Below are 17927 nucleotides of genomic sequence, written 5' to 3' on the forward strand. Positions count from 1 at the left end.
CAGCTCTCACGTGGAGCCCCGGCCCACTGGTTCCTCACTGGGCTGCTGACTGCAAAGTCAGCAGTTCGCCACGTGCTCCTGGGGAGAAAGGCAGGGCTTTCTCCTCCCGTCAAGAGTTTCCGTGTCAGAAACTCGCCGGGACCGTTCTCCTCTGTCCTGTAAAGTCACCGGGAGTCGGCATCACCCCGATGGCAGTGAGTTTGGTTTGGATAGTGCACACAGGTAGGTGTGCCTGGGTGACGCCTTAGATAGATAACTGCAAAGGTTATCGTTTGGAGGCCATCTGGCAGTACTTCAGGAAAAACAGGCCGGCAGTCTATGTCCAATGACTCAGGTTGAAACCCGACCTGGGGTGGCCACAAGCTGGAACTGACTCCATGGAAACTGGAGTTCGCTTGTTTGTTTCTTGACATCACGTGCATAATTTCAAAAAGTTGCAATTGGTGTAATGTCATGATATGCACCAGTCCCAAATGTCACCCTTTGTGTTAGGCAGGGTTCTCTAGAGAAATGTTACCAGGTCACTTATGATTTATATATATATATATATATAGATAGATGGATGGGTTTTTACAGCGAGAAAGAATATAACAGCTGGGTTCAGTTCAACTCACTTCCATGGAACAGGGAATATACTGGAAGTCCTCCAACTCATGTGGGCTGCTGGGTCCAAGGTCAAGGAAGCGGACAGTAGAGTCCTCCCTGGGGCGAGGCAAGCAGAGTCTGCCCACAGGCAGCAAGTAGCAGGGTGGGTCACCAACAGTTGGTAGCTTGGGAGCTTAGTGAAGCAGTCCCAGATGGGATAACAAAGGCAAGCAATGCAAGACAACGGAGTCCACCAGCTTCTAGCTAAATCGATGTACGAACCAGCAGCGTGGCAAAGCAGATCTCGAAGGAGCCTGAAACTCTAGTGATGCAATCCGTGGATTGGCTTGACCCACAGGTAGTGTAGCTCACAGGTTGAGGCAGAGAACTAGTTACAGCAGCAGCACACACCTACAGCATACTCTGATCCCCAGAGAGCAAGAGAGTGGGAGTCGAGCCTTGTACAACCATTGTTCTCTTTGCCCTCCAATCAAGCTGTGACCTGATTAAACCCACACGTTCCTATTGGCCAGGGTGGCACAATAAACCCACCCCTCACACCCTTCTAACTTCAGACCCGGAGTTTAGCCTCCAGCTGTGTTGCCCAGAGATGGAAGAGCTTAGCCTACACAGGTGTCTTTCTCACGCATGTCGCTGACTTCACTGCCGTGAAGCTTCACTGCGTGATGGGTCCCCCAGTTCATCCTGTGCCTTGGCAGCTGGAAAGGAAGAGAGCAGGGAGAAGGTGGCCTGCTCAGAGGACTCCCCGACAGAACGGGAAAGGTGACTCTCTGTCCCTCTTGTGCATCCAATGGGCAAGAGTGTCAGCCCAAAGGCAAGGTGTAGTGGGTACCCAGCTCCAGGTGACTAGCAGGTCAGAAAATTGGTTGTGTGAACCCTGGTCCTTCCAACATGTGAGTCATAGACCGCAGGACAGTGTCCTCTGAACTTGCAAGTTCCGGCCTAGCTCTGGGTGGCTAGCGTCAGAGAGAGAGGGAGAGAGAGAGACAGGGAGTGCCTTGAGAGGGCTGGTGACAAGAATAGAGGAGTGAGTGTGTGAAGACCACATCCATAGTCATGCTCCGGGGACTGGGTGCACACTAGTCCTTACCATGCAGGTCACCATCTCAGTACCAAGAGCTAGGAAGGGTCATTTAGCCTCGTTTTCAGGAGTAAGGAATGAATCTGAAGCCACACGTGGTGCCTATTTGCCATTGACAGCCAACTTGACCCTCCACTGATTTGACTTCCAGTTTTCAGGCAATAAAAGTGCAGAAAGAGAAAGAATGGTGCAGGAATTTTCTGCTTTATCCAGCAGACATGTCCACAGAGAGGAACCAGTTAAGCAGAGAGCTTAAATAACGGGAGCGGAACCCAGCGCTTGTTATGAATGTAGCTATAATCACTAACACTTGTATAAACCCCCTCTCTCTCTCATAAAGCATTTTGCCGTCTTTAAATAGAAAAAGTTAAAAATAAAAAACACAACCTTTTCTCCCCCCTCATTAATAGGCAGCGTTGGAAGCAGAATGAATAGTTTCAATTACAGTTACAGATATTTCCCCACATACGAACAGGGGAAGTTCTCAGACGTGTTATTTGACACTGGGACAATAGCTTCGCTCTTGCCACGAATCTTAGAGTAGCAAGTTGGCTGTGTACTCCTTTTGAACCTTTGAAACATGAAGAGAACTAGAGAGTGAGGAGGGGGGGGCGGGCTAATATTCAGTTAATATTCTGGAATTGGGGCTGTCCCGAGTTAGAGCTGGTGGAAGGGGCTTGAAGGTGAAGCAGGAAAGGCAGAGAAACCTTACATCTGCTTCTAACCAGAAATGTTGGCAAGCTTCTTGGTGGTGGAGAATGGATGCCATCGCTGCCTCTCCTCCCCACTGCCTCGGCTCAAGAGAGCTAGCCCCTGACTTGTTCAATCCAGGTGTACCAGGTGTATGCAATTAGAATCACATACCCTACCTGGATGCGCCCATCTGTTTTCCCAGTTATGGAGCCCTACCTCTGGCTGTATGCTCCTGCACACTAACTTTCCATCCACCAATGTTTGCTTTGTCGTCTGAGCCGCTTCTGAATGCGTTTTGGGTTTTTGCTGGGTGGTGATGAGTGACCAGGCAGACCAATGGTGAGCATCTCATTGGAATGACTTATTTGTAAAACTGTCACCAGCCCAGCCTTTGGGGATATTCCAGAATCGGTTCCTGGATCCCTTTTGGCGGGTTTAGAAAACGAGACGTACTTTTCTGCTAACTGGGGACTTTTCCCACAAGTCTTTGTGAAGAGGTATTTTTGGCATGCCCCACGTGGGGCGGGCAGGACTTGTGGTTTTGCCCCAGTTGTTCACAGTGGTCTCTGTCAGGGAGTGTACTTCGAAACCTCACTTGGCTAACTCTGCATTCGCGTAGCCTCTTGGATCTAAATCTTGTGCGCATCGTTTCCCGTGCACATCTGGAAGAAGAGACTCAGTCACTGTTGAAGCCGCGTCGGCCTCTGAGAGAATATACCGGCTCCCAAGACGGCACTTCCATCTCCGTGTCGCTGTAAGTGGCTGAAGACACGTATGTGGCGCATCTTCCCCTGTTTCTGCTGACCCTATAATGGACCAAGCCTGCTGTCCTTCTCCAGGGACTGGTCCCTCCAGAGATCGTGCGCTAGGTCCATGAAATGGAGTTTCCATCCTGCTTCCAAGGAGCATTCTGGCTGCACGTCTTCTTTTCCAAGATTGTTTTGTTCATTCTTCTCACGGTCCGTGGCACAGTGACCAACCCCATATAGTAAGCACCATCAGTACACTGCCGTCTGCCTGTCCGCTGCTCACAGTGAGGTGCCTTGCGGGCTGTTATGATGCTGATCAGCAGGGTCACCGAGGAGAGTACCTTTCAGCGGAGCTCCCAAACTAAGACAGACTAGGGAGAAAGACTCAACAACCGTTCAAAATTCAGCCAATGAAAACCCGAGGGACCACATCAGACCGTTGTCCAGTGCTGGACGCAGTCCAGGTCTGGCAGCATTTCCTCCGGTCATCCATGAGGTCATGAGGTCACAATGAGTGGAGCCAACTTGAGGGCTACAAAACAGCAATACCACCTTAACGTTCACTTCAAAATCACCTTCAAGCACAGTCAGATCTAGTCTACCTGGGACGGCTGCTTTATCCAGCAGAGTAGACCAAGGATGTGCGTTACTTTTGGGCCCTGGGCTTCCGTTGCTTTACCCTCTGGAGTCCTCCCCTGAGGTATTCACCTGTGGAGCACATCATGTCCTCCTCCTCTCATTGTCCTCCGAGGGTGGTCTCCATCCTTCCTTTGCAGAGGCTGACTCAACCCAGGCAGTACAGTCCAACACCAGCAGTTCTGGTGCAAGAGGGAGGTGACTCTTCCAACCTTCCTGGTTTTCTTTTACATAAGCTCACGTCTGCTGCTGGTGGGGCTCTGTTCGGAAGCACCCCACACAATACAATTGAAGATGGGGACACAAAGTTCAGGGCAGATCAAATTGTTCAGATGTGTTTTGTGATGGATCCTTAGGGACATGCTGAGCCTTCTATGGTTTGACCTCAACCGATGAGTCGAAATTGACTCTATGGCAGTGAGTCAATTAATTTTGTTTGAACCTCATCGGTGTGATGCCTTCCACCATACTCTGGTCCCCACCCCACCTCATGCGGGTTACTATCCACAGCGCCGGTACCTGTGCTCCATACGCTTCTCTTGTCGTTGTTGCCATTGGGTAGGTTTTCAGTCCATAGGGGATCCACCCCCACATGGCAGTATAAGTGCCCACTCGAGTCTTCTAGGTTGTAATAGGCTGCTAGAGACTTCTTTAAATGCCAAATGGCAATGGTGACACTTTGAGAACTAGGGTGTGCCTGAACCAGGCCATGATATTTCGAGTAACCTCATATGCACGTGATATAAGTGAATAAGGGACATTGTCGAGGAATTCATGTCTGTCAATTATGGTGTTAGTGAAGAATATCGAGTATTCCATGGACTGCAGAAGAATAAATCACTTGGGAGAAGTACAGCCAGATTGCCCCTTAACAATGAGGGTGGCAGGACCTCATATCACGTGCTATGGGTCTATGATCAGGAGCGACCAGTCTTTGGAGAAGAACATCATGCTTGGTAACGCAGGGGCCATTGTCAAAGAGGAAGACCCTCCTTCAAGGTGGAGTGACACCGTGGCTGCAATCATGGGCTCCAAAGAGGGACGACCCGTCACCCCAACAGATGGGGAGGCTGTGGCTGAAGTACAGTTACCGATGAGAGACCATCGCAGAACTTACCATTGACGTGATCGCTAATGAAGTTGGATTCTCCGTTGATGTGATCGCTAATGAAGTTGGTTCAGCAGCTTGCAGCCTCAGCTTTTACACTGCCCAGTGCCTCCGCGATGCACAAAGCTCAGCCACGCCGAAGAACCCATGTTTCCATCAGTCTTTCAATAAGCAAGACTGATAGCGATGTAGATGATTTTATGGCTTGCATCATAGCCAGGGCAGTGGTGGATTCACCAGTACCATCCAGAGAGAAAGGTGCACTCACAGCAGTGGCTTCCAGCGGGCTCTGCTGGCCCGTTCAGTTCAACTTAGGTCAGCTCAGACGTGTGGCAGTTTGGGGAGATCCCAAAGCAGTCACCTTGAGACGCTTATTTTGAAGGTCAAAGGACGACTGTGGGGCCTTCTAGGAAAAACCTTTCCGAAAATGGGAAACTGCTCTGAGGAGAAAAATGTCCGAAACCTTGCACCACAAGACTGTTTCCGGGCCCCACAATGCCTCCGCTAGCACTTCAGGAGTAGCGATGGCTGCCCTCCGAAGATTTTAGTGGGAAGCCTTACTACTCCGTCCACCCTCCACCCCGTGCCCTTTTTGTTCCCCAAACACAAAAAACAAAACAAACAAACATAGAAAAAGAATAGCATTTGGGTCTCTCAAGAAGCCAACATCGCCATGGTGACAGCATGCACTGACGCGTGTGGAATACTCTGGAAAGGGTTGAAGGGACGGGAACGCCGCCTTCAGAAGAGTGTAGACCTGCATAGAGGGGCATGATGACAAGCAGTAGTTTCGTAGTTCCATATGTTTGTTGAGTAAAGATTTCTAAGATTTTGTATATATATATTAACTTACCCTCGTACTGAAAACCGCGCTGTAAAGCTGGCTTGGTAAACCAACTACTCACCTTGGTTTTTAACGTTCTGCCCCTCCAGTCAGAAAACTTCCTTTGAGAATCTGACTGAAAGAAAAAGAACCAACTTAGCCATGCCCCAAACCCAAACCGAGTGCTCTCAAGTCAATTCTGAGTTGAATTCCTCCCGAGAGTTTGCAAAGCTGTCAATCTCCCTGGAAGATGACCCCTCCTTCTCCCATGGAGAGGCTGGTGGGTTCAAACCAATGGCCTTTCAGGTCACGGTTCATTGCTTTCACCCGCTGCACTACCAGGGCTCCAGCCGAATTACCAGGGAACACTTTTCCCAAGAGGAATGGTAGGATTTGAACATGCTGGAAAATCGAATCCAGCTTTTCTAACCTTGAATTATCAGCAAACGTAGTTTGTTGATGTGTTCATACACAAACAACGTCTTTTCTTCCGGACTATGAAAGGGGAGTACTGGCAGGTTTTAACACGGAATCATGCCCCTGTGCATCTGCCCTTGAAACGGTTGGCTATCACCACTAAGAGAGCCTTCCATTCTGGGTGGGGACTCCCCAGGCGGGTGTGCAGACGGATGGCCTGTGATTTGTTTAGAGGAAACTGTCTCTTCAGAGGCTCTTGGCCCAGATTCTCACGTTAGTTGGGGAGTTTCTTCTCCAAAGTAATAAATGATTTCCAGATGGTATTAGTTTGGACTTGGGAAGACACTACGCTTTCCTAAGCAGAAAACTGAACTGCGGTGTTGAGCTTTTCCTTCAAAGTGATGAGCTGAAATACTAGAATTACCCAAGCTGAATGAGACCGTTTACCGGTCAAATTACCTTCGGCGTAAATATCGTATGGAATGCCAATGGCATTAGGCATCGTGACAAGCTAAAAACGAATGTATTTCAAAATCATCGAAGCTGGATCGAAAATATCTTTGAGGTGTCTCTCTCTTGCCAGAGAGAGATAAAGCATCTTCATGGTCTCTGTGGGGGTGGTGGTCTACATTACTGCTAAACCCAGTAGAAATTGAAAAGCCCCCCCCCCTCCCCCCCGTTCATTTACATCCCTTCTAAGGTCTGTCCAGCCTTGTGAGCTGTGTCACTTTAACCTGAAGGCGGATGCCCCTTGTTTCCCTCTCCCGTGCCATGCCCCCTTGACCGCAGAGGGTAGTGGCGTTCACATATTATCTCTTCGTTGGCCTGTTGAAGAGAAGAGGGTTTTCTGTAAACTCTAGAGCCTCTTATTCATCACGAGGAGCCCAAGGGCACACGAATTCTGTTCTGTCACATGGGGCGCTATGAGTTGGAAATAACCCAATGGCACCCAACAACAGCAGGGCTTCACCCCTCCCCACTCCAGCGTGTCTGCAACCAGAGCTTCCTACCCAAAGGTGGGTTGGCCCTCAGGAAACATTTGATGATGTCTGGAGGAGATGTTTTTGGTTGTCTCCTGGGAGCTATGGGTGGCTAATGATATCTAGTGGCTAGAGAACCAGGGAAGCTGGTCAACATTTGTGTCAGTCTGGGTAAAACTAGGAAAACAAGTCCACAGAAACTCATATGTATAAGAGAGAGTTTTATATAAAGGGTAAGTGCACATTCAGAAAGCATCCCAAACCAGTGCTACCCAAGCCTATATGTCCAACACTAATCTACAAAGTCCTCCTCCATCTCACAAAACACACACAATGACACCGACTGCAGGAGGAAAGCAGAATCAGTAAACATGTAAGCATCTGACTGCTGGCAGGGGTCTCCACATGGCTGCTCCAGCACCCAGGGCTGCATCAGGATAGGTCCATGTGGCTTCTCCTCAGGGATGTTTGCAGGAAGTGAGCCTTACCAGCTGGAGCAGGGAACTGGCTAAGGCAGCTGCACCCTGGTCCAACCATCAGAAAGTAAGAGACCTGAGAACTACAAAGGCGAGGCTCACCGAGCCATTTATCTCTCCGCCCTTCAATTTACTCCACATGTTTATCGGCCAGGTTGGCACAATACACCTTAACTATCTCAACATTCTACAGAGCGCATAGGACAGACCCCACCACAGGGAATGGTCCAACCTCAATATCAGTCATGCCGGGGTTAAGAGATCCTGGACTAAGGCAGTGCCCCACACTCACTCACAATGAAACTCAGGCTCAAGACATCGTGGCTTTTTACTCTCCAGCCTTTCCCACTGTGTGTAGATTTCCTGTCTGGGAAGGAGTACAGCCAGGATGCCCTCTGGAAGCAAACGTGGCTGGATTTGTCTCACATCCTTTGAACACAGGATCAGGAGGGACCAATCTCTGGAGAAGGACAGTCTGCTTGGTACATGGAGAGGCAGAAATAGGAGGAAGACCCTCGGTGAGACGGATTGACTCAGTGCTGCAAGAATGGGCTCAAACGTAGCCACAATTTCGAGGATGTTGCAGGATGGATGGAGGTGTTTTGTGGTTGCTGTGAGTTGAAACTGTCTCCATGTCACCCCATGACTTCAATATACTACTCTGTGTGGTACATATTGGTTTTAGAATTTCTAGCATTTTTCTTTCCGTTTCTGTTCTCTATTTTCTTTCCTTGAAAGTTCTTTCCCATTCGGCGTTGGTATTTCAAATGAGTCCTTTGTCTGTCCTGCCCCATGAAGTTGTCATCCGTTATTTCTAAGGATACCCATCGAGGGGACTTCTTAGAAGGAAGGCATGGGAATCTGCTTCCAAAGGCGGTGCCAGGGAGAGAGTTCTATCCGGCACACAGAGAAGCTGGGTATGACCTTGACAGCACACCGTGTCATTTCACTCTGTACCTGGAACTCTCCGGTGACTTCCCTTCACAATGAAGAGACCCGGACACTGGACTACGAATGGCTTCCTGCCCAATTGGCCTTCGGGTTTGGTTTGGTTTTGTTGACTCTTTAGTGTGTTGTTGAAGAACTCTGCTGCACAAGAACTCTTTCAAGTGTTGAATAGCCAAGATGTCACTTGGGGGAGCTATATTGTGCCTGCCCCAAGCCATGGTATTGTCACTCGCCTCTCATGCATGTAGAAGTTGGACGCTAAGGAAGGAAGACCACAGCGATGGGGCAAAAACATATTGAACGCGGCATGGACTGTCAGAAGCACAGACAAATGTGATTTGGAAGAAACAGAGCCAGAATGTACCTTGGAAGTGCTGACGGACATCGTGTTGAGTAAAGTAGAGGGTCAGATATAAGCATGGTGAGGGTGGTGCGCCACCAGGCAGTAGCCCCTTCTGTTGGGCACAGGGTCGCGATGAGTTGGAACTGACTCCGTGGCACCTGACAACAGCAACCACACAATGAAAAAGCGATGTATTTATCATGAGAACACTCTTATGACGAGTCACTGAAAAGGGAATTGCAACAGTTTTGTGCACGTCTTTGCCAGCACATCAATTTGTTGTCTTCTTGGGGCCCTAGTGGCATAGTGGGTTACAGGCTGGACTGCTCACCTCAAGGTCACCAGTTCAAAACGACCAGCTGCTCTTTGGGAGAAAGATGAGGCTAGCTGCTTCTGCAAATATTTCCAGTCCTGGAAAATCCACAGGGGCTATTGTGCTTTTCCCTACAGGGTCACTGTGAATCGGAACTGACTCATTGACAGCTGACAGCAACGACAGCCTTCCTCTTACCTGTCCTATCTTTATCTTGCTTCCTTTCCAATGAAACCTTGCCTAAACTTCTGGCCTCTTTTCATTACGTCACCTTCCGGAAATTGGTCTCACACTGCAAGGTCAGCAATTTAAGACTCCTAGCTGCACCATGGGAGAAAGCCGTCTGCTTCTGTAAAGATAGACGGCCTTGGAAACCCTGTAAGGAGAGGTCTGCTCTAGCCTGTGGGAGTCAGAATCAACTCAGTAGCCTTGGATCTCTCAGACCACGAGATCCATTTTTTTTAACCCAAACCATTTTATTAGGACATAATCCAGACTTCATCCCATTCCATAGGGAAAGGCTTTATTTTCAAGTCAGCAGCCATATCTCTTCCTTTCCTCCCAGCCTGCTGGAATCGTCAACAGCACTCTCTCAGTAAAGACTGAGACTGCTTAGCTGGTTCATGTTCTCGTAATTCGCCTATATAGAATCAAGAGAAGATTTGACCATAGAGAATCAAGAGAAGAGGGAGCCCAAAGAGCTAGGTCCAGGGACTCTGGATCTTGACCTGTTCTGTGGCATATCCTGATGATTGCACAGTTTGGGGAAAGAAAGTAGGTCTTCATTCTTTAGTAGAAATAGGATTCTCCAATAGGCACACAATGGAGCCGACGAACCGAAGTATGTGTGTATGAGCAATTACATGGGTTGGATATTTGAACACAAAGATCTCTAGACCTGGACTGTGGGCCATACGCGGGACTTAAGGCTAAAAGGGAATCAGAACTGGTTGGCAGTATCCAAGCGATGTTTCTGGAGTTCTCTCATTGAGCAATCTCCATTCTGCCGAGGTTTAGACGCCAGGAGTCCATGTAGCTCTATTGAAAACATGAGTAGCTTACATGGCCCCACATTCTCTGGACCCCATCATTATGAATTGATGTTGTATTCACGTCATGCTCTCCTTTTATACGACCACAACCCCAACTTAGCCAGGATCAGAGATGAGCCAAAAATGAACCCACGAGAAATGACCAGCTCGGGCCCTTCATAAAAATATATCCACCGGATCTTATTCCTTCCCCTCCCTCCCCTCTTTCGATTGATGAAACTTAAGAGTGATTGGAACCCTTTTTTCCCCACATACATTTCAGCAGATCTGGGGGTTGGTTGGTTGGTAGATTGGGTTGCTGTTGTTTGTTGTCTTCATTTGGAGAAATTCTGATTGACAACATGTCAAGACGGAGAACGAACACCGGAAGCACTAGAATCATAGATGATGTGATTTTGAAATACTCGTGTGTGTGTGTGTGTGTGTGTGTGTGTGTGTGTGTGAGAGAGAGAGAGAGAGAGAGAGAGAAATGTGTGGAAGGGTCTATCTGTCTTTTCTGAGAAAGCAGCAGGCAGCACCAGCTCTTGTGAAATAACCTTGCCCCTCTTTGCTTTTCAGATTCTGTCATGACCAACGGCCATGCCACGGACTATTTATTTGTTGGCAATATTGTTTACACGGTGAGTTGCTCTCTGCTCCTTGAACCGTACTGAGGGCCCACGTGTGGGCTTTTTCTCGTCAAGTCCTTGGTAGCGGGCTTGCCGGTGGTTTTGTTCATGTCAAACCTTCGAATGATGCTAGTCTTGGTTCCTTAGGGTGCAGGCTGGCTGGGGAACGGTGGCCTCCATTTTTCCGAGAACATTATGTGGCGTCTAGGCTTCTGGGCTGGTCCTTAGCAGGTTCCCCTCTTCTCCAAATGGCTCTTGCTCTTTTTATGACAGAAGAACACACACCACTAGCAAGCTAAGCAAAAGGCAAAAGTCACTGTTTACTGCGAGGGTCTCTAGGATGAGGGTATCTCTTGAACTAAACCTGCCTGTTGATGCTAGGTGCCATCAGGTCCCAACTCGGAGCGACCCTCTGTGCAGTAGAATGAAACCTTGCCCTGTCTTCTACCATCAGCCCAGTGGTCACGGTTGAGCTCAGTAGACCCCTCCAAACTAATCCTAGAGAATCACTCACCAAGGGGTGCTTTCAAAGGGTAGCTACCTTGGGGGGCTTTCTATTTGGGAGACAGGAGATTTTGTACAGAAGTTAAACTAATTCACAAAGATAATACATTTTCCCAATCTCCTCTTTGTTCCCCACCTCTCACAGTATGTTGTTGTAACCGTTTGTCTGAAAGCTGGATTGGAGACGACAGCTTGGACGAAAGTAAGTTTTCTTAAGAATTGTTTCTTTATCCAGTGTGGATTTTTTTTAATGTAGTGATTTTAATTGAGCCTTAGGAAATCAACAAACAATATCCAGCTTTCTTCTTTGAAACTCTGCATGTAAAATGTGTGGTTTGATCTTTATTGGGGAAAATTTGCTATCCAAAATTTCCTGGTGATTCATTTTCTGGATACTTGATACAGTTGTGAGCTATTAACAACCATTTCAAATGGCTAGGTGGCCCTTGTATATACATACACACACATATATATGCATAATACCTCGATTATATATGTGTATATAGGGTAGCATATGATTAAGAACAAATGATACTGAATATATGTGTTTATACAAGATTAAGAACCAGTGGTACTGAATATATGTGTAGATATACATATACATGAATACATTTACCACAAACATGCAGCTAATACAGAGAGATAAATAAGAAGTGGCAAAATTCCAGATGTTTCTCTGTGGGCAGACGTGGCTCTCGATAGTGAGACAACACCTTGCAGAGCAGAGAGTTTATCAGAGGCACAATCAGGATGGTGGGCCCGGACAGATGCACTATCTAGACCCCCTCCAATAAATTCTCAAGAAGCCAAGTGAAACAGGTATGAGTGACCATTCTGGAACCTGAACTTCCACCGGAAAGTATAAAGCGACATTTCAAATATGGATTAGAAGAAGGAACTGACCGAAAGCAGTGAACAGAGAGGCCAGTTGCCAACGACGACGCCGGCACAGGGCGGCCCTTGTGAATCATTGCAAGCAGTGTCGTGGTCAGGGCGGGAACCAGACCACCAGCTCTGCTCGCCGGGGTCGGTGTTGCCCCCACATCAGCGATTGGTAACCAGAGACGTGTCATCTCCCTTTCCGCTGTACAACTTTCTGGAGGCCAGAAGCGCGCGCGCGCGCACACACACACACACACACACACACACACACACACACCCCGGCACCCAGTCAACACTCACCTACGACCACTCCTGGGCCTTTTCTTTTCTTTTCTTTCTTTCTCCTAAGTGCTTCCCTACAATCTTCCTTTGGGGGAGGCGGTTCTTAATTCTGTACCTTGTTTTTATATCCTTGGCTTCTCCCTTTTTAAAAAACCTTTGGCGAGGACATCCTACCCCATTGTCTCTGTGGATAGGAACAGGAGTTCCCCCCACCCACCCCCTTCATGGCTCCCGTGCACACACCCCCCTCTGCCCCCATCATGTAGCAAGAAAGACATTTGACAACATCCAATACTCGTTTTGATTGAAAGTGTTTAGCACACTATGAAGAGGAAACGAAATCCCTGAACATACGTTCGGACGTACACGACGTTCTAATCTCAGTGACAAATACCGGCAGCAATTCCCTTGCAAATAAGACCCTGATGTGGACACTGTTTGTCTCCGCTCCGGGGCCGTACTGGAATTCCTAACCCAAATGTGCACAGATGAAATTAAAACTATCTCTATTTGCAGGAGCTATGAATCTATACATAGAAAATTAATCTAGAAATAGAAAATACATGGAGACCCCCAGAGACTCCAGGAAAAAACGTCTGCAGCTAACTTCAGGCTTCAGCAAAGCGGCAGGATTTAAAATTAACATCCGAAAGCCACTAGGATTCCTCCACGCTAACAAAACTCTAAAAGGGAAATCAGGAAAATGATGCGTTTTCACGGGCTACCCAGAAGATCCAGTATTTAGGAGTAAATCTAACCAAGTACAAAAAGCCATGCTTTCCCGTGGCTTGAGTCAGGCATTACCTTAGTCTTCAAAGTAACATTCTTGCTTTCCAGCGCTTCCCAGAGGTCTGTGCTGCAGGTTTACCCAGCACAGTGTGTCTCATTTAATCTCCTGACTGCTGCTTCCAGGAGCATCGGTTGTGAATCCAAGCCAAAAGAAATCCTTGCCAGCTTCAATCATTTCTCCGTTTATCGTGATGTTATCTATGGGCCCAGGATTTGGGTTTTCTTAACACTGAGTTGTAATCCATACTGCGGGCTGAAATCTTTAATCTTCGTCAGCCAGGGCCTCGAGTCCAAGAGAACGAGTTTCACTCCATTCATTCGTTTGCGTATTTGGTATCTGCTGTGTCCTGGTGGTGTCGTGGTTAGGCATTGGGCTCATAAGAGAGAGATGAGCAGTTCGAAACCACCAGCCTCTCTGTGGGAGAAAGGCTTTCTACTCCCTTAACGACGTACAACCTTTGGTAACCCCACGGAGCAGTTCGACTGTGTTTTGTAGGGTTGCTGTGAGTTATAGTATGGACTGGACAATGGTGGTTTTGACTCTGGCAGGCACCTTGCAAGGTACTGGAGATTGCAGTGGCAAGTTTATAATGGCCCAGGGTATACAGGGCAAGAGGTCAGATGAAAGACCAGAGCAGGGGTAACTGAGGGAGATGATACTGAGGAAGGAAGGAGAGGTCAGCTAAGCCTTGGGGCCACTGGAGGAAGAGGGTAGGTGCCAAAGAAGGCAGGGAGGCATGGCCGATGGGTAATGAAGAGAAGCCTCGTGCCGATTTCTGGAAAACCAAAAAAGAAGTAAGAGTTCTCTTAAACACATTATCTACAGAAATGAGGAGATGGAAAAGGCCACCCCACGGCTAGGGGAGGTGGTGGGAGGTGGCTGATGTCCAAAGGAGGTCTTCAAGAGATCCCTCTCACTTTCAGGAAAGCCCAAGAATATCTGGGATGCAGAAGTCAAGTTTTTGTGACAAGAATGCCCTTTGGATGTGAAGCCGTTTGGGAAATGGGATCCCATTTAATATTATACACGTGTGTGTGTGTGTGTGTGTGTGTGTGTGTGTGAGTGAACTTTGGGAAATTAAAAGAACGATTAAGAACTGAAGTCTTGAGAGGAAAAAGTGAAACATCTGGTTCATTTAGTCCCTTCAACCACTCTCTGGCTAGAATCCTGAGAACCTTGCATTATATAGCCCTGAGTTGATAAACCCTTCTGAGGGTTGAATTGAGAAGTGCCCTTATCACTCTGAGATGGGTCTAGAGGAGGCCCTGATGTAGTAGCAAAGCATTTGCATCTCCAGGGGAATTTGGAGGCCCAAGTTACTTGATCCCATTGCTCAGCATTCTGAGACCATGACACGTGAACGCTTGGTCCCTCCACTAATTGGCAAGTGGCCACGCCCGTGGCATAAGGCAAGGTGGCTTGGACACGGGCATTCTCCCTGAGGCAGGCCAAAGTAGATGTCCTTGTGCAAATAGAGGAGCCAGCTTGACCTTCCATTTCCCTCTGCAGTTCAGCCATCTGGCCGTCTGGGGAAGCATGGCGATCTGGCTGGTGTTCTTTGGCGTCTACTCCACCATCTGGCCCACCATCCCCATCGCTCCAGATATGAAAGGGCAGGTGAGTGCTACTGATTGGGGGCAGGTGTGCATGCTTTCTTTGCCTATCCACCATGGCATGACCTGTTTCCATCGAAGCATATAATGGGATGAACAACAACAACAAAAACACCTACAAGGGGTTGTCCGGTCCAAAGAAAGGACATTTGAGATGTTGAATCTTGTGAAAAATGTCAACTTGCATCCTGTGCCTACCCCAGCGTGCCCACCCACTCTCCCATCATAAGTCACGCAGTCCTCGTCCACCCTGCTGATGCCCCTGGCTGTTGGCAACTCAGAGCTGCTTGTGAGATGTGTGTGAGCCTATGGTTATGCTGGTTCAGGTGTTATTGCTGTCTGTTTCTGGACTGAATACATGGTCATCAGTCACCTGGGCAAAGAAATATGACTCTTCTGTTAGCCATGGAATCCATTAACCAGGAAAACTATTCATCTCTTTTTGTGTAATCTCTCTAATTTTAAAAAGCCAAGTAGACGCATTTACCTCAGTGAATGTGCATGTAAAGAGGCTATGATTTTAAGACATAGATGTGCATTTAGGTGGTTTTTAATACCTCCTCTTCTAGTTGATTGAGCTTGAGCTATCTGCAGTTACAAACTAGTCCCTAGGAGGAGGCAGGGGAAAGGAAGTAGTGTTAACAAACCCAGGGACAATGAGTGATCCAAAATTGGTGGCGAGGAGGGTGTAGGAGGCCTGGTAGGGCTTGATCAAGGGCAATATAACCGAGAGGAATTACTGAAATCCAAATGAAGCATGGTAGTGGAACAAGAGGAAAATAAAAGGAAATAGAGGAAAGAACTAGGAGGTGAAGGGCATTTATAGAGGTCTAAATACGGTCATGTACTTATGTAAATATATTTATATATGATGATGGGGAAATATATGTACATATACTTATAGGTTTAGTATTAAGGTGGCAGATGGACATTGGGCCTCCACTCAAGTAATCCCTAAATGCAAGAACACTTTGTCCTATTAAACTGGCATTCTGTGATGCTTAGCTTCCTGACACAATCGCTGAAGATAAAGCAGGTGCAGAAACAAGTGTGGTAAAGAAAGCTGATGGTGCCTGGCTATCAAAAGATATAGTTTCTGGGGTCTTAAAGGCTTGAAGATAAACAAGTGGCCATCTATCTGAGAAGCAACACGCTCACATGGAAGAAGCACACCAGCCTGTGTGATAATGAGGTGTCGATGGGATCAGGTGTCAGGCATCAAAGAACAAAAAATCATATCATTGGGAATGAGGGGGAATGTGGAGTGGGGACCAAAGCCCATCTGTAGGCAACTGGACATTGGGTCGCAGGGAGGAGATGAGTTAGTCAGGGTGCAGTATAGCAATGATGAAACATACAGCTCACCTCTAGTTCTTAAATGCTTCCTCCCCCCACTCTCATGATCCCAATTCTACCTTACAAATCTGGCTAGACCAGAGGATGTACACTGGTACAGATAGGAACTGGAAACACAGGGAATCCAGGACAGATGAACCCCTCAGGATCAGTGGTGAGAGTGGTGATACCGGAAGGGTGGAGGGAAGGTGGGGTAGAAAGGGGGAACTGATCACAAAGATCTACATATAACCCCTCCTTGGGGGACGGACAACAGAAAAGTGGGTGAAGCCCTCAGGCAGTGTAAGACATGACAAAATAATAATAATTTATAAATTATCAAGAGTTCCTGAGGGAGGAGGGCAGGGGAGAAGGGGAAAAATGAGCTGATACCAAGGGCTCAAGTAAAAGAAAATGTTTTGAGAATGATAATGACAACCAATGTACAAATATGCTTGGCACAATGGATGTGTGTATGGGATTGTGATAAGAGTTATATGAGTCCCCAATAAAATGATTTAATAAAAAAAGGATCTCATGGCATCAGGTCTGGAGATGAGCTAGGATCCCTTAGTCCCATCACGTAGCTCTGCCCCCAGCCCTGCCCTTAGCCTTTGACAGGCACATCTGCCAAAGACCTTGAGCTCAGGAGGTCCCTGCTTTGGCCCTCAATGGCTGCCCTCTGCCCCCTCTCCGTGGGGTGAGAAGACCCTGGGCTACGGAGCCATCGTATTCACTTTTCCCAGGATCCTGAGTGTCTTTGCAGCGTTCTGAAAACCCCTGCCCAGCCGTGCCTAGGCCCTTCTCAGGTCCCTGAGCACCTCCTTCCCCCAGGGCGTAGGCAGGGTAGCTGCGGTGTGTGCACTGCCCTGCCCACACTTGTCTGCCTGGGGGTGCTCACATAGTGGGATGGAGCCAGATGAGAAGCACAGACGAGGGGTCTTGAATTAAATCTTTTTAGCCACATGCCCGCATATAGCATACCTGCTGCCTGCTGCCTAGGCCTCACTTGAGGGACGACCCAAGTCGACGTGTGTTGGAGCCACACTTCAAGTGAGACGACCTGGGAGTGACACTGGTGGCCATTGGCAAGGTGAATAAGGGGCTGGTAGACCCAGGCTGGGCAGGGGTCCCTTGAGTGTGGGCACAGCAGGGCACCCTGCCCTCCCAGGGAGCTGGGTTGTCCTTGAGCACATCTTTGCTTTCTGTCCGGGAAGGAGGCAAACACATTGCACGGCTCCATGGTTCTTCTCCAAACCTCGATGGTACAGAACAGGCAGGAGACTGTCCTAGAGCACAAGGAACAATTTCCAGCAAAGGTGATCTGCGCAGGGACATCTTCTGCCCTAAAGCAATGTGCTTTGTCCCATTCCCACCCCGCAAACAGCCCACAACAACAGACGTATTCGTTGCCATCATGTCTACCTGCGAAGGTGTTGGTGCTAAGAATAGCTGCCCCCTCTTAATGTCTTCCCGGCTGAGGGAGGGCCTCAGCTGATGACCATTACCGCTGGGGACATCCCCCAGTGAAGGGTGGTAAAGGGGCTTGTAGTCCCTGGCTCAGTATAGTTTTCTGAATGAGAGTTGGTGTGTGTTGGGCATCCGGAGCCTGATCCTTTGATAGGCACTCCCTGTGCCTTCTGCGGGGATCGGCTCTCCTGAATGTCACCAGCATGTACGTTTGCATC

The 17927-nt window shown here is 48.2% G+C and overlaps 1 protein-coding gene across 1 annotated transcript in view; it reads left to right on the plus strand.

Moving 5' to 3' along the window:
* ATP8A2 (ATPase phospholipid transporting 8A2) overlaps positions 1-17927 on the plus strand; it is a 616683-nt gene that overhangs the window by 462202 nt on the left and 136554 nt on the right. The window contains exons 29-31 of the mRNA XM_045293987.1: positions 10784-10845; positions 11483-11539; positions 14801-14908. Coding sequence (XP_045149922.1) covers positions 10784-10845; positions 11483-11539; positions 14801-14908 — 227 coding nt within the window. The remainder of the gene's footprint in view (positions 1-10783; positions 10846-11482; positions 11540-14800; positions 14909-17927) is intronic.

Source organism: Echinops telfairi, unplaced genomic scaffold, assembly GCF_000313985.2.
Source record: "Echinops telfairi isolate 266 unplaced genomic scaffold, ASM31398v2 ScPeMD7_2565;HRSCAF=3150, whole genome shotgun sequence".
Lineage (NCBI taxonomy): Eukaryota > Metazoa > Chordata > Mammalia > Afrosoricida > Tenrecidae > Echinops > Echinops telfairi.